The sequence below is a fragment of the Orbicella faveolata genome, unplaced genomic scaffold (assembly GCF_042242905.1).
Source record: "Orbicella faveolata isolate gen_17 unplaced genomic scaffold, um_ofav_v1 contig_1, whole genome shotgun sequence".
In the NCBI taxonomy this organism is placed as follows: Eukaryota; Metazoa; Cnidaria; class Anthozoa; order Scleractinia; family Merulinidae; genus Orbicella; species Orbicella faveolata.
Genome location: NW_028301536.1, coordinates 1,222,692 through 1,237,306, shown reverse-complemented (window position 1 = coordinate 1,237,306; position 14,615 = coordinate 1,222,692). Strand labels below are relative to the sequence as shown.

General features: G+C 36.7%; 3 protein-coding genes across 3 annotated transcripts; all 3 read right to left on the bottom strand.

The window, feature by feature from the left end:
* Positions 1-956: 956 nt before the first annotated feature.
* Positions 957-5,558, bottom strand: LOC110042719 (uncharacterized). Its single transcript, XM_089284278.1, has 2 exons — positions 5,186-5,558; positions 957-3,068 (listed from the first exon to the last, which is right to left on the bottom strand). The coding sequence occupies exons 1-2, from the start codon at positions 5,400-5,402 to the stop codon at positions 2,638-2,640; spliced, it is 648 nt and encodes a 215-aa protein (XP_089140404.1). The 5' UTR covers positions 5,403-5,558; the 3' UTR covers positions 957-2,637.
* Positions 5,559-7,047: 1,489 nt separating this feature from the next.
* On the bottom strand, positions 7,048-7,780 carry LOC149117659 (putative skeletal organic matrix protein 8). Its single transcript, XM_089284284.1, has one exon. The coding sequence runs from the start codon at positions 7,763-7,765 to the stop codon at positions 7,127-7,129; it is 639 nt and encodes a 212-aa protein (XP_089140410.1). The 5' UTR covers positions 7,766-7,780; the 3' UTR covers positions 7,048-7,126.
* A 5,283-nt stretch (positions 7,781-13,063) lies between these two features.
* On the bottom strand, positions 13,064-13,827 carry LOC149117658 (putative skeletal organic matrix protein 8). Its single transcript, XM_089272613.1, has one exon. The coding sequence runs from the start codon at positions 13,825-13,827 to the stop codon at positions 13,141-13,143; it is 687 nt and encodes a 228-aa protein (XP_089128739.1). The 3' UTR covers positions 13,064-13,140.
* Between the last annotated feature and the right edge of the window lie 788 nt (positions 13,828-14,615).

Below are 14,615 nucleotides of genomic sequence, written 5' to 3'. Positions count from 1 at the left end.
TCGCTGATTCCCGGATAATCAAACTCGCCCCAGCCCTTTTCGGCTGTTTTGAAAACTCATGCATGAGGTGCATGAAGTCCAAGGCCATGAGCAGAGCAGTTTATCCGGGTGATTTATTTTTTAATTTCCCTTTTAATTTACATTTTCATCCAAGCATTACATACTTATTTTCAATACAATTGAATTGCAGGTTACAGAAAGTTGAAATCAGACACCAACCGACCATTTCTGTTCCACATGACTTGGGATTCACATGACTATTGTCTTGTGGGTAATACATTCATTATGTCAGATTATATATACGGTTCTCTGATCAAAGAAGGCCAGAACAAGGGATAGTTTTGGCTTATTTTGAGGGGGAAAGGCTAGGGATACCTCTCCTCAGTATTAATGAAAAAGTGGAGCAAATACATATAAAATAGAGAACCCAAAAGGTCCAAGGTGTGCAGAGTGTTAATAAGCAAGCCACTATGGTCTTGAGTCACATACAATTCTTCTTAAGCTTCAGAGCCATGTTCAAATTCTTTTACTGTATAGTAAACTTAGTCTGCGAAACAGCCATCTTTCTTCACTCTTGAAATACCACTCAGGAGTGAAGAAGGACAGGTGTCTGTCCAGGCAAAGTGAAACTGGCCTGTAACTAATTATAACTGATTAAAAGCCCATCCACTAACCATCCCATAATATGCCTAGATTGACTACCATGGAAGATTTGCTTGTGTCTAGGAGACTTCCAGATTGTCTGGAAAATGAAAGCTGGGTATGTTTGTCTTCAAGTATGTGTATTTTGCTGACAGGTGCATGTCGTGTTAGGACGGGGAGGGAATTGAACAGACTTGAATGGAAAGCAACTGTGTATTGTTAGACTTAATTGAAACAAGATACTAAACATACATGTATGCTGTCTGGCAGTGTTTTTCAAATCATGATAAATCTCTCTCCACAGACACATGCAATATTGTGTAATTTGTTTATTGTTTAGATAATAAGTGGGACAATTCACACTTGATTATCCACAGTTGTGTTTATGTAGACATGCAACTTATCATTCATATAACTTCAAAGTTAAGTTTCCTCTGTAACTGTACACTTCAAATTAACAAGTTTCATAGATTTTATTTTTATTACAGTGTATGTTGATCAATAATAGTTTGCAAAATCTGGGTTCTGTAGATAGCACAAAATAATCACATCAGGATAAAAAACAGATGTACAGTGTACTGTTTTCTCAACGCTGTACACTCACTTAATAGTATTTGAATTTCTTGAGTAAAATATCATTAAAACATTGGGAATTGAGACATACAATAGTTTAGAGCTGTGAAAAACAAATTGTATTTATTTCATAATTCCATTCCAATTCTTTCTTATTAGGTCCTGTCTTTTATTTTGGACTTTTAATATTTTGTTTCTAAAACATTTCAATCTGCAAGTACACATACGATTGCCATGGAGGATGTTACCAAACAAACTTTTAAGTCCCTGATTAACTATAACATTACCTAAATTTAACGATGTGAAGGCCCCGGAACAGCTGCCCTAGTAGAGACTTCCATGTGAAAGGTGCGAGGCTGCTCATTGTCCCTTTCATTAAGGGAAGTAAATGTTACTTTTTGAGAAAGAATGCCAACTTTTTTATTTTACCCAATAAGGTATCTTTTGGGCTTGCATACAGAGAACTAAAGCACTGCCTTCATACTGCATTGTTGGTTTAAGATCGATCATCGTGAAATCTACAAACATTCTTCCCTGATGAAAGCATTAATATTCAAAGACAAATGAATTTGTTTATCTTCAATTAATAAGATGATGTAACTCCTCTTTCTCTGCTTTAGAATATTCTTTATGGGATAATAACAGAGCTGGAGCCATGCCAAGATCACCTTTTAAAGGAACATATTACATCATTTCTTTTTTTGCTGAAATTTTAAGACTAGCACCATGGCTACCTTTAACATGGAATGCCAACTTCCAGGTGTGAGGTTAGTATTAATAAAACCTACAGTCACCAAACCAACACTCTGGAGGGAATTTGTAAATCTGATTCTAAACAATGAAAGCTTTTAATACCTTACATAAAAAAATAACTTGAAAGTACATTCATCAGCAAACAGCAAAAATTAATGCCTATAAAAGCCACCTTTCTATGATGAAGATTACTTGGTCTTTATCAGCTGACCACATGCATGCACATCCTCATCACTCTTGTTAATTTTCTCTCGCCAGTGACTGCCTCTGATCAGCTCTCCTCTTCAAATAAATTTGGTCATTAGACCTCACTATCATTTTGCCAGTGGTAAAAGACATAAGTGGCAGTGAAAATTATGATTGTCACCAACAAAAATGGGAGACTCTGTTATCCAGTCATAAATAAATAAATAAATAAATATACATTTATATAGCGCCATTTTCCACTAATTGTCCATGGCGCTTTACAATACTTTAAAATTAAAATCCTAATTCTTTAAAAACCTAAAATCCTAAATCCTAAAAGTTAAAATCCTAAGAATAAAATACGCTATATAATACAATTAGGCTAGAAATAAAAAGTAAAAACTACAAATCAAATGCACGCTTAAAAAGATAAATCTTAACAGTCATGGCTGTATCACTCTTGTAATTGTTTAAATTTAGACTCTAATTACTGCACCCACACTTTTCTTTTTCACTTCCCTCTCCTGTACGACGCTGATCCATGCTATCTCCCAATACAAATGCCCTTTGTTCTGCATGGTTATCTTTAACGTGTTTATTAACCAGCTCTGCCAGCATTGTAAATGCCTCTGTGACATTCACAGAATTTTTCGCACTAGTCTCTATGAAAGGCATATCATTAAGTGCCGCCCACTCGGCTCCACTCTCCGCAGAAACTTGACGGTGTGAATCAAGATCTGTCTTGTTGCCAACCAGAATCATCAATACGCCCTCATTGGCATACATCTCTACCTCATTTAGCCATTTGTTGAGGTTTGAAAACGTTTCTTTTCTTGCTATATCATACACTATCATCACTCCATGAGCTCCCCTATAGTATGACGATGTTATTGTTTTAAATCTTTCCTGACCAGCTGCAAATAAAAGAAAACAAGTACATTAGTCTCTACAGTGGTTAATAGTAATTCTCCTTACAATTAATTTTCTGATATGTTATGGCACCAGAATGGAACGGCATATGAAAACACAAAATTGTTCAGTGCCATTTGGAGGATATTTAAGATTCTCAAGACCTAGGGCTAGATTTGACCTGAGGTGCATCCCTATGTACATTCCTTTGTGGGGACTCCTATATAAAAAGGTTGCGGATGCTCGTCATCTCATTTAGGGGTATAAATCAAGGGTTCTGATCTCAAGTAGGGTGTTCAGAATGGAACACCACTATTTTTGACTATCATAGTATCATTTAGGGTGCACTCCAAGAAATACTACTAATATAAAATAATGCCTTCTGTTTTCCACTGGTCTCTTGAGACTGGTCTACTACCACAAGCCCCTTTCCTTAACAGCGTATGCTAATCAAGCCTATTCAGTTTTAGTGGTATCTTTTAGTGGTCAAATAAAGCTCCAGTTATGCCCAGTTGGAATCCTTTAGGGTTTAATTCAAATTTCCTAACAAGCGTCCCAGACCTTTTCCTACAGGAGTCCCCTCTCCTCAGGGGAAATATTCTTTTCACCTATTTAGGTCTTTATATTGTATCAATTAGAATACAATGGCCCAGTAGCTATTCATGTGACTATTTGGGACATAACGCTTAGCTTAATTAGTGTGGCTTTGATCCTTATGTTTGAAAAAGCCACTAATCTTTGCTCTTTAACTGTAGCTAACTGTAATGGTGCCTTCCTTATGGCGATGGCAACCAGTAATTACTTTTTAGGCAAAACATGTGATGGACTAGGACTAAAGAAAACAACAGTTTCTCTTCTTCCTCATCTGCCATCTGTGCAAAACCTCTCATCTTTCTTGTTATAATTTATTATTTTTGTTAATGACATCACGCCTTCAGCATACCTACATTCTCCCCTGCCTTTGTCAGACAAAAGAAAACTTAACAGGTGCATAATATAGGCCACAAATTTATCTGAATCTTTTATTCATCACCGCACAGAATTAAAATTCTAGATTCTGATACAAAATTCAGCTCATTTTCGGATTTTTGAAATGTGAAAAATAGAAAAGCATTAAACATTTTTAACTCCCTCGATCTTGCTAAATATTGTACAAGTAAAGCAAATAAAACAATACTCACAGACGTTCAAGCGATTATGCGGTACATTTGTTTGTTTGTAATTGAAGACATCGAGGTGAAACCGACAAATGGAATACATAATCAATTTATTAAATCTCAACACTTCAGCAAAGCTAAATTAATCTGTGCGAACGCCTCGCCATAGACATTTTCGCTAGCTGATTGGAATGATAGCAAAGAGCTAGATTCGTAACGGATAAACAAGACCGAAAATCTCGCTGTTGCTTTATGTCTGTTAAATATACCTCGCTTGAATTATAGAAATGTTGACGACTCCATAACGGCGTGTTTACCTTTCAGGAAATCCATTGTTTGCCCAGGAAGTCAAACACTCGCGTACAATACTGTTTCCTGTGCTTATCAACAATCACAATCGCTAGATTTATACTGTGTATGCTTAATACGTAAAATTAAATATTTCTGAACGGCCGATTAGCATGTCTTCGAAGGCTACACGACCTTTTGATCGTTTTGTTTTCCCTGTTCTGCGAATGAAAAAAAATGAATCATATATTCTCGTTTCAGTGCTTTTAAAAAGTAATAATTCCACATCCCTGGGGTGCCATAGAGCCTCAATTAAAAATGCAAACATTTTTGTCCGAAGGATTTTGCGAAATTGACGGCTAATAATAATATTCAATTTAGCACACTGACATTTTTCCCGCGACGATCACCGGGTCGAGATGAAGGGCCCGCCGTTCTGGAAGAGTGATTTTATCATCGGCCCAAAGCGATCTCGTTGAAATTTAAGCAAAACTTGAACAACTCGGAAACCATTAATTTTTCAAGAGAACAAACACAGCGAGGAAACAAAAGCACGTTATTTAGAAGAGACCCTGAGGGCAACTGCTTCAAACAGTTGCTCTAGAATGGTATTTTCACGAACAGTTTTTTTAGGAAAAAGTCGTTACGCGCTTACATGACCATGCACATGTACTCACCGGTATCCCAGACTTGAAGACGAATCCTTTTCCCATCGAGTTTGATCGTTTTTATTTTGAAATCTACGCCAATCGTATTGAGGTAAGCTTCTCTGTGGGCGAAATCGACGTAACGAAGAAGAAGGCACGACTTTCCCACGCCAGAATCTCCGATCATAAGCACTTTGAACAGATAATCGTATTGAAGATGTAAGTCGACATTCAAATCTGAATCCATCGTCGCAATATTTAAGAATCAAACGCTCTAGAATGATAGGTTAAATTCGACATCCATCGTCAACTAACGCACTTTATCAGTCGAACACTACACGCGATTAAGTTTTGCGAATCGAATCAATCAGCTGGAGGATCAAAAGTCATTATATTGCTGAGAGACTGGGTCGGGAGGGTGCCACAGTGTACTGGACCACCGAATGATGGATTGTGGATCACCAATCTTCATTTAGTGTCAAATTTACCTCTTGGAGTAGGATGCTGCCTTCTCGTTCATTTCTAGTTGGCGAGTTTCTGTTTCTTTATTTTCGTATTCTGAGCGAAACAAACTGGCTACAGTAATGTTATATAGAAATAATTAAAATGCTCAAAAATATCGAGGATCCGTTACCAGGATTGATCATAATACAATTGAACAAGCGTTCTCTGGTAAAAATTATTAAAAATATGAGCTTTCGACAGCCAGTCTACTGTCTTCGCCGGATAAAAATTTGTGAAAATTTGTCACAACTTTTAATCCGTCGAAGACAGTAGACTGGCTGTTGAAAGCTCATATTTTTAATAATTTTTATCAGAGAACGCCTTATTCAATTCTATAAGTTAGAATTTCAATTATCTTTGCAACTTGGAAGATAGATTATAAAAATACAGCGGAAATTGGATAATAAGGTGTTGTAACACGATCGTATTCCTGGGTAGTACAAGAGACGGAAATTTCTCAATGGGAAGTACCGGATTTTTCTCTCGAAGTTGACTTTTCACATGATTAAAACATTAACACATGGGGTAAGTTTCTGCAGTCACCGAATGCTAATGGGGCATAATTTTGACCCAGTATGGTCTAAGCTCTCGTTAGTGATAACCTCCCGTTAGCGACCTCCTAGGCTTGACATTTTGGGTGGTCGCCTACGGGAGGTTCGATTTTAATTTTAATTCTTTCGAATCGCGCGCTTCACTCACGAGGATCACCGCGACGCGTTTAGCGCTGGCGCCTAACGTAAAGCGGCTAAAGGAAATATTTATTGTCCTTAAGTTTAAGTTTAAAGGAGTTACGTCAGGTTTGTACATCTTGAAAAGTTTAGCCTAAATTTTTCAAGCTCGTCGTTTGTAATCCGTATTAATCTTCTCCATCTTTAGCCTTGCTTGTTTCGTTATGGTTTATTATTATCCCTTTAGTGCTTTTCCATCTTAGTAAACTATCATTTTCAGCTTTCCTTCAATTCAAAGGTAATTTTGTAAGTGGCCAAAGTAAAACGCAAAATACCCTGAATACTGTGGGTGAGCTCCTTTAAATCATAAAACTCCTCACTTAAAGCAAGCAATGCCTTATGAAAAATAACGACTTTTATTTGATTTTCTATAACTGTTATACTTTGCTGATTTTAGCCAAAACATAAAAAATATATATATCAAACAATCTTCTGATGAACGTTCCTGAGCTCCCTATTGAGCTACTTTTACTCTGAACAAAACGAGCATCTTTGTAACCTCGTCCAATCACCGCAATGTCGCTGAACAGTGCTGGACATTTACCAGCGTTCCAATAAATAAGTTTATTGCTCTACTCTTCAGCTTAAAAAATATAGGGCTGATTTTAAGAATTTTTAATTACGATGAGTTCATTTTTTTTTTATTTTTTTTATTTTAGGGCATTACTGAATACGCTTAAGAATACTGGACCATGAAGGTTAGGGGTATCAGCATAGTTTCCAGTCCAAAATGAAAGTGTCAGAGATATTTGCCTAAGAAAGATCCTGGAAATAACCTACAATTACAGCACGACCTAACTGGTTGGCTCACAACTTCCCAAATCTGTTTTCCATCAGATCCACACTTTCCAGTATTCCGCAAAACGTCAACTGTGAAACTGTCCTGAACGCAGATGCCCTCGTAACTAAGGCAACCGACGTCCTTAGCATCACAGATGACCTCGTTCAGGTAGCGCGGGAAATAATCAGCTGATAGCGTGGTGACCGCTGACCACTCAGTGCACAGGTGGTGGTAGCCATTTTGGTCGAGCGATCCACGTCGAGCGACCCTTGTAAGATTCGTTAGGGAGTATAAAGGTGCGTGTCGTTTGCCACGGGGCTTTTTGGTGCTACGTGTAGGTGCCTTGGTGGGAGTCGGTTGACTGATTAATTTGGAGAATTTAGCAGCTCCAGATTTTGTAATCGCTTGATATCTTCTATTGTAGCCTCCGAAGGTTTCCAGTTTCTGTTCCAGCTCTCTGGTTGTCAGGGGTTGGCAAGTAGAAGTTAAACTCCTTTGAATGGTGACGTCACTTTGGTTGGAGCCTAGGGGCTGTGCTTCAGAACAGCTTAGAAAGGTCGCGAGCATTATTACCATTGAAATAGCTTTCTTAATCATTTTGGTCTGTGAGTGAAATAGAAATAAACGATACGTTGGTAAAAGAAAAATGTCTTAGTATGATCTATTTGGGATAGGTTTAATTATGGCAGCCAAAGGGCTGTGTAGACTTACTACAAAATAATACACCTATATAATTACAATTATAACAGATTAACGATCTCTTACGCAAATAAAACGGGAAAATGAAACTTAGAAATTAAAGACAACCAGTACCAGGAACTGATCGTGATTGATTGGCTAGAAAAAGGGAATCAGTAGAATTTTAAAAAATGTCATTCTTTTCACTTCATGCATGTACGCCAAAACGATAATTATAACTCAGTCACTTTCATCCTATTCTGAACAATCTGACATTTTATAAAACCATTCCATACTAGAAGATGTAGCTCTGCAGAAATCGATGTGTGTCTCTGATTGGTTTTTGCCTCAGCGCGGGAAATGTTTTTTTTTTCAATCTAAGAATCCAATTTTGGATGTTGCCAAAGAAACGCACATTAAGTGCTCAAAAGTCAAATATGAAAGTTGTCCGTTTTCGATTTTACGATAAAAGAACTTCAAATATGACATATGTAATTTCTTCGGAACGTGTTCAATCGTGGGCTATCCAAAGGGAATCGAAAGTAGCTGTCATTACATTTAAGATTTTTGCTTCTGACTTAAAAATGTGTTATAATCAGTTCATTAGAATGTCTTTTCCCAGTTTCCAAGTTATTTCCGCCGGTTCCTTTCTATTAACTGCTTGGAGTTTTGTTTTGAGTCAGAGGCAATATATTTATTGTTATTTAAATTTTTGACTCCTGCCGCTATCTTATTCAGACCTGCAAATGATCCCCTGACCGCAAATGATCCCGGACCGGAAATGATAGCCTCGCCATAAAAGGAGGAAATGTGAGGTCTCAGGAATTTGGACAGTGGATTTAAAATTTATACGATGGATTTTTTTTATTACTGAGAAACTCAGAAAATCGTATAAACATTCCGATTTGATTCTGAAAGGTTAATTGTGTACTGAACTAATCAAAAAGTTCAGGACACGCGAGAAAACCTCAAAACCACAAACAATTACCGCTGCTGTTTTGCTTTTAATTGGCGTTTTCCTTGCTACATAATAATACTCCTCAAATATTTCTGGTATTCACGGTTTTCTGAATTTCACAATAATTATAATACAATATTGTGATACAATCTTTATTTTTTATAAGAATATTGTTTTTTCTGGCCAAAGCTGAAAATTCTTAATTTTCTGCCGACTTGAGGCTGAAAGTATTCTTGTGAATATTGACATTTCTGTTTTCGAATGTATTTGGTGTCTGAATGGTGTTAAAGTCATTTTAGAGTCAGACTGACTTCTTGCAAAATGTTAATACGGCATAAAACATACGACTAGTACTGTATGGTTTTGTTGCTTTTGGTCAGTTTTGCTGTTTAGAGAAAGGAAACATTTTATACGGTTTAGTTAAAAACGTATAATTGTATTGTTATTACAAATTCTAAACACACAAAATTATATTCCAATATCTGAACCTCGTGTTTATTCTTAAAATAGTCTTAAAAATTCGCAAATTTCAGCCTCTATATTCTTATAAAACATATTCTTATAAAAACAACGAAGAGAACAGTTAGTAGATGTAACGCAAGCAAAATGCTAAGTATGACGATTTGAAAGCAAATTTTACGACTTTAAAAGTGTTATCCAACGTCACGAAATTTGTGAAAGTTGTAGTTTAGCTTGGTCCTTCCCTGTATGACTTTATTGGGTCTGGGCATGAGATGTATCATAACACAGGATGTTCACTATATCCTCACCTGAGAAAGTGGATTTTAGCGTTGCTTTCGGCACAGAGGAGATTATAGACGGCAAAAAACAAAAAAAAAAGAAAAAGAAAAAGAAATTGCGCGAGCAAAAGCGACAGCTCTATTCGTAATTCATGCAAATAAATCTGTCTAAAGATCACTGTGGTAATTCGCACGAAGGAATCTTGCGCACTTTCATGGGAGCTCGTGGCTATCTAGGACGCAAGTATAAGAAGTGTACAGGGAAAAGTTCTAAGCGGTTATTTAGATGGCAGAGGCATCTTCGAAGATTCATGTTTATTTTTGCGGTGCGTTTCCTAAACGAAGACTTTCAGCCGGCACATGTCAATTTGGTATTTTGTGCAGTATGTCTAAAGCTTTTTATTGCTACTTTTATGCCTGAGGTGCTTGTCTTTTTTCTAGTATAATTAAGAAAATATGTATCCATCCATAGACTTTTCATGGAGTCCACGCCATTCCTAACTTTTTGCGGTGGAACTGGGATCATTTGCGGGCCTGTACATACTTCTGAAATCGCTATTTTCCTTTGAAACGATGGTAACGCTGACGTCACGATGACCCTCTGTATCGTTGGCTCGGGTACTCTACGCATGTCACTGCAAGACGTGGCGTGTTTTCGTATCCTCTTTAGTGTGCACGGCAAAGATTCCGGGTAACGAATTAAGGATCAGCGTATATATAGGGCCTCAGGACACTTAGAAACACACCGGTTGCTCCCTATAAATGTTCCATTTCAGTATTTTCTAATACAGATATTGATACGTTTTTGTTGCCACTATACTTGTATGACAGGTTAGTAAAAAAACACTCAAATTTTCAATGAACGGTTTAAAAGAACTATTCAAAAATTAAGTTTGATTTCTTCTCAGTTTATCTGATTACTGAAATTTTTACGGAAAGTCAAGTTTTTCATTTCGGAGGAACGATTGTTTGACGCAAAATCTTTATTTTCCCATTTTACGCCAACAAGCCAAGCTAAGTAGTATCTCAAACATCAATTTTAGATTTTCGTCGTCAAAAGTTTTCATTTTGTAACCTGGTCGGATATATTCCCGAGTTCAATGACGAAAAATGTTTTTTCACCTCCAAACGATAAACGATATTGCTACAAATTACCATCTTTACTTTCCATAAGGAGTTGTTTGTTTTCAAATTAAAATATACACAACATTTCAGTTAGGCAGACAAGAAATCATCATCCGATACTTTACCTCAATATTGAATGTTCCTCTCCGGCAATTCAGGTGCAGTCGATACCTCTCAGGATTAAGATCTGAAAAAATGTTTGGCTAAATCCATTTTTCATTTCATTATATATATTTTTTGCGGAAGTCTGGTAATTTACCCTCAATATCTGGAATTCATATTAGATGACATGGCAGTTATGTTGAATTTGCTGGATTTCAATTGACGCGTTCTTTTACGTACATTAAAAGACCGCTTTACGTGCGAAAAGTATAACAAAGGAAATATTTAGAAGGCGCTTCAAGCGTACCGAAACAATACGAACCACATTCAACTTTTTCTTCAGACGCAATCCCTTTAAATAACGAGGTCAATTAAATAAAAGACTAATGAAAGTTGAAGTGCTAAGTGGAAATCTAGTCTCAAGGCTGTAGAACGTTTTGTCTTGGCCTGTCTGTTGCAGCAAAAATAAACGAAAATCATCTTTGAACCGTTTAAATTTTTGCTATTTAGCCAAAAAAGTACGTGCGAGATTTTTCATTTATGAAATTTAGCTCCAGATCATGGGGACAGTATCAAGAGCTTATTGTGATTTAACTGGAATGTTGACCACAGGCTAGACATATAACTGACGACCTCCTCTATTTTAACTACAATTAACAAATTTGCTCAGTAATATTATTGCCAGCTCACTAAATTGTCGAATTCATTTAAAGGTCTTTTCTGTGATATTGGTAAACGTTGTTTAACGACAAGCACGAAAAAATGCGGAAATTGTAACCTGAAACGTGATCGAGGTTTTTGACAAAGATGGCAAAGCTCTTTATTTTATTGTTTTCTTTTCAAGGGTCTTAGCAACTAAGAAATTTGATGATTAGAATGATAATCTTTTTGACAAATGCACTTTTATGTTGAAGATAACACCAAATTTTAGGGATCTTTCAACAATTTAACAATAGATCACCCGTAATTGTTCTAACAATACATCACCTGTAATTTGCTTAATTTTCTTCAACTAAATCGTCATTCGGACAAAACAGAAAAGTCTGTCCGGGGTTCCATGTTCAGACTAGTCCCACACGAAAACAAAAAAAAACAAAAACAAAAAAAAATCAATGATTTTTACGACGTGGCATGCTGCATGCGTGTGCCGGTTCATCAAGGTACATCACAATCAAGTCCAGGAGTTGTTCATTTTATTAGTTCTCATCACTAGTCTGCTTACCAATGTATTGGTAATGTAAGGAGAAATTAAAACTTTGCAACAACCTATTGTAGTTTAAGCATCCTATTGGAGTCTAAGCATCTTTATACCGCTAGAATCTATCATAGTTTAGTTTATCCACAAATACAATCAAACATTCGACAGATTACATACAACTTGTGCAAAAAAGTAACATTTAAATATTAAAATCGGAAAATCGGAAAATCGGAAGAAACACTGAACCATTATCTGATCTAACTAAAGTGCCGAAAATTACCACAGAATTTGAACATGTCAATAATCTGAGATTTATTAGCGTGTCAGTATAGTTTCAACTGAGATTTAATGTTTGTGTTCAACATTCGACTTACGTTTTCCTGAGATTTTGAGTGACCGCGTAAACTAATGTCGTAAACTGAATAAAAAGTACTAAAATGAAGGTTTTATTTTACGTAAGCTACGTACTGCTGATTTATGACACCATAAATAAATAAATAAATGAACAAACAAACAAACAAACAAACAAACTAGCACATATTGTAAACTGAACATTAACTATTAAGAATTCAATCTTCTGAGTCGAGGCTGGCGAGCGGATTATTTCGAATTAAACTCGGTTCTACTTGGAACACATTCAGCTAGTTACAGGATTTGAACCTGGAACTTTCAGATCTCAAATACAGCTCCCTAAACCTCTCGGTCACGCAGCCTCTACTTCAAACTATGTTTCAAATTAAAGTGCAAATCTCTTAATATAATCAAATCCAAAGTAATGAACTTTCGGCTAATTGACTGTTATAATAATTAGCAACCTATCAAACACGAAAGACCTTGTTTCATTATGTTTTCAAACGCCGAAAAGAGAGTTAAAATTCGACGCGAACCGGGAATTTCGTTCGAACTTCGAGGTGTTTGGAAAAGAGGTCAAACGCTATCTTGAGTGTTTCATGTATCCTCTCACATCAATCGAAACTAAAACTAAGGAGAAAATGGAGAAATAAAATCGTAAATATCCACGCTAATTAAGATCACATATTTAAACACCATCACGGTCATGATTTCGTTTGTTTAAACTAAATGGTTTATTAATGAGTTTTAGAAGTTTAAGTGCAGTTCTGATAATCTGATGGTATACATTCAGTTGATATCCAATAGAATGATTTCAGAGTCATGGAAAAAGAGAACATTCGCAACATACGCGAATCTCCTGTGAGTATACCTGAGCAGTATTTCCCGTAAAAAACAGAAAATCCTGCTTTAAAGCCGTGTTCTGGCAGATCCCAAACAATTCCGGTACTCCACAGAGCTCGAACGTCGAGCTTGTGACAACCGCTTGACAAAGTACCTCGTTGATGTAGCGAGGAACCTTGTCAGGCCCCAAATCTGTTATTGCTGGGCAGACTTTGCAAAGCCTGGTTAGGCCTCCTGTCGTATTCTCACAAGGTCCAGTGATGGCAGTCACAGGGTATGAGGTAGCTCTCTTGGTATTTCTACCTCTGCCTCTTTTCCTTTTAAGTAGTGGTTTGTCCTGGAAGTTGTTTTCATCCAAAGCTGTACCGTGAATGTGCGTTTCGTTCAATATTGAGGACGTTGACAAAAGGTCTCCGCTTTTTATCAGCATCATCTGTGAATGGCAGGAGACCAGATCAGGGAACTGCTTCGCCTCCTCGCGGGTAAATGCCATATACAGGGAATTGTAGTATCCCAGCGGTCCCGCAGACCTGTTAAATCTTTGGAGGATTTTCTTGAAGGCTTCGCTGTTCCGACATGTTGTTTGGTCTGAAGTGTCCTCGCCCTCTAAAGTTCCCCAGAATTGGTAGAACCCAACGGCAAACAGCAGTAGGCGAGGAAGCATCTGGCGTTAAGAGAAACAATCTACTGAATGACATGTAAACGCCAATGCAATGCCATGTTCTACACCTTCATAAATAGCTATAACTAATGGCTGTTGTTTTTGGACACAAGGCAATTAATATCATATAATATAATACAAATGAAATCTGTTGCAATATACATTGAATAGTATATTATTCCCAGTTTTAATATTATTCAAACTCTTCAGTGAAATCTTACACTCTTATACTGAGTGTTATGGTTACTAAGAACGTAAGTTATAAAGCCATGATTGAGCAGTTGTGAAATTTTTTTTTTTTTTTTCAGGCTTTAATTTCACAACTGCTTAAGTTGTGTGTGTAACTACGATGATCAATCATGTCTTTATAGCTTTCTCCGCAATCCAAATATATGATATTTCATATATTCACTTGCAAGAACGTAAGTGTTGTCCCCTTTCATTTTCTGTAAGATTTCAGTTGCACATCAACGAATTAATTTTAGAAAGACGAAGGAACAATTTTCTGGAGAGCGTCACATGAAATGAAATTGGTAATAGTGTAGTTTTATTACCAGTTGTATAATAGTAACTATCACTCAAGCGTAACGGTTCAATTGTCCAGTAAATGTTATGATTGGAGCTGCTTTCAACCAATAAGATTCGTGAGTGCTGTTGCGGAATAACGAGTCCGTGCAAAGATATTTTTTGCGGGCAAGTAACATTGGATTTGAATTTTTGAGAACTGGGCTTGGATTAACGCGCACCTACTCGTTTTCCAAAGTCTTGCAACTTGTGAATAACATTACGTA

What these genes read in the sequence shown, in the direction of transcription:
- LOC149117659 (XM_089284284.1), bottom strand. Translation starts at nt 7,765, where the DNA reads ATGATTAAGAAAGCTATTTCAATGGTAATAATGCTCGCGACCTTTCTA.
- LOC149117658 (XM_089272613.1), bottom strand. Translation starts at nt 13,827, where the DNA reads ATGCTTCCTCGCCTACTGCTGTTTGCCGTTGGGTTCTACCAATTCTGG.
- LOC110042719 (XM_089284278.1), bottom strand. Translation starts at nt 5,402, where the DNA reads ATGGATTCAGATTTGAATGTCGACTTACATCTTCAATACGATTATCTG. An exon ending in TCTTCAAGTCTGGGATACCG is followed by an intron (nt 3,069 to 5,185) that starts GTGAGTACATGT and finishes TTTTATTTGCAG; the next exon opens with CTGGTCAGGAAAGATTTAAA.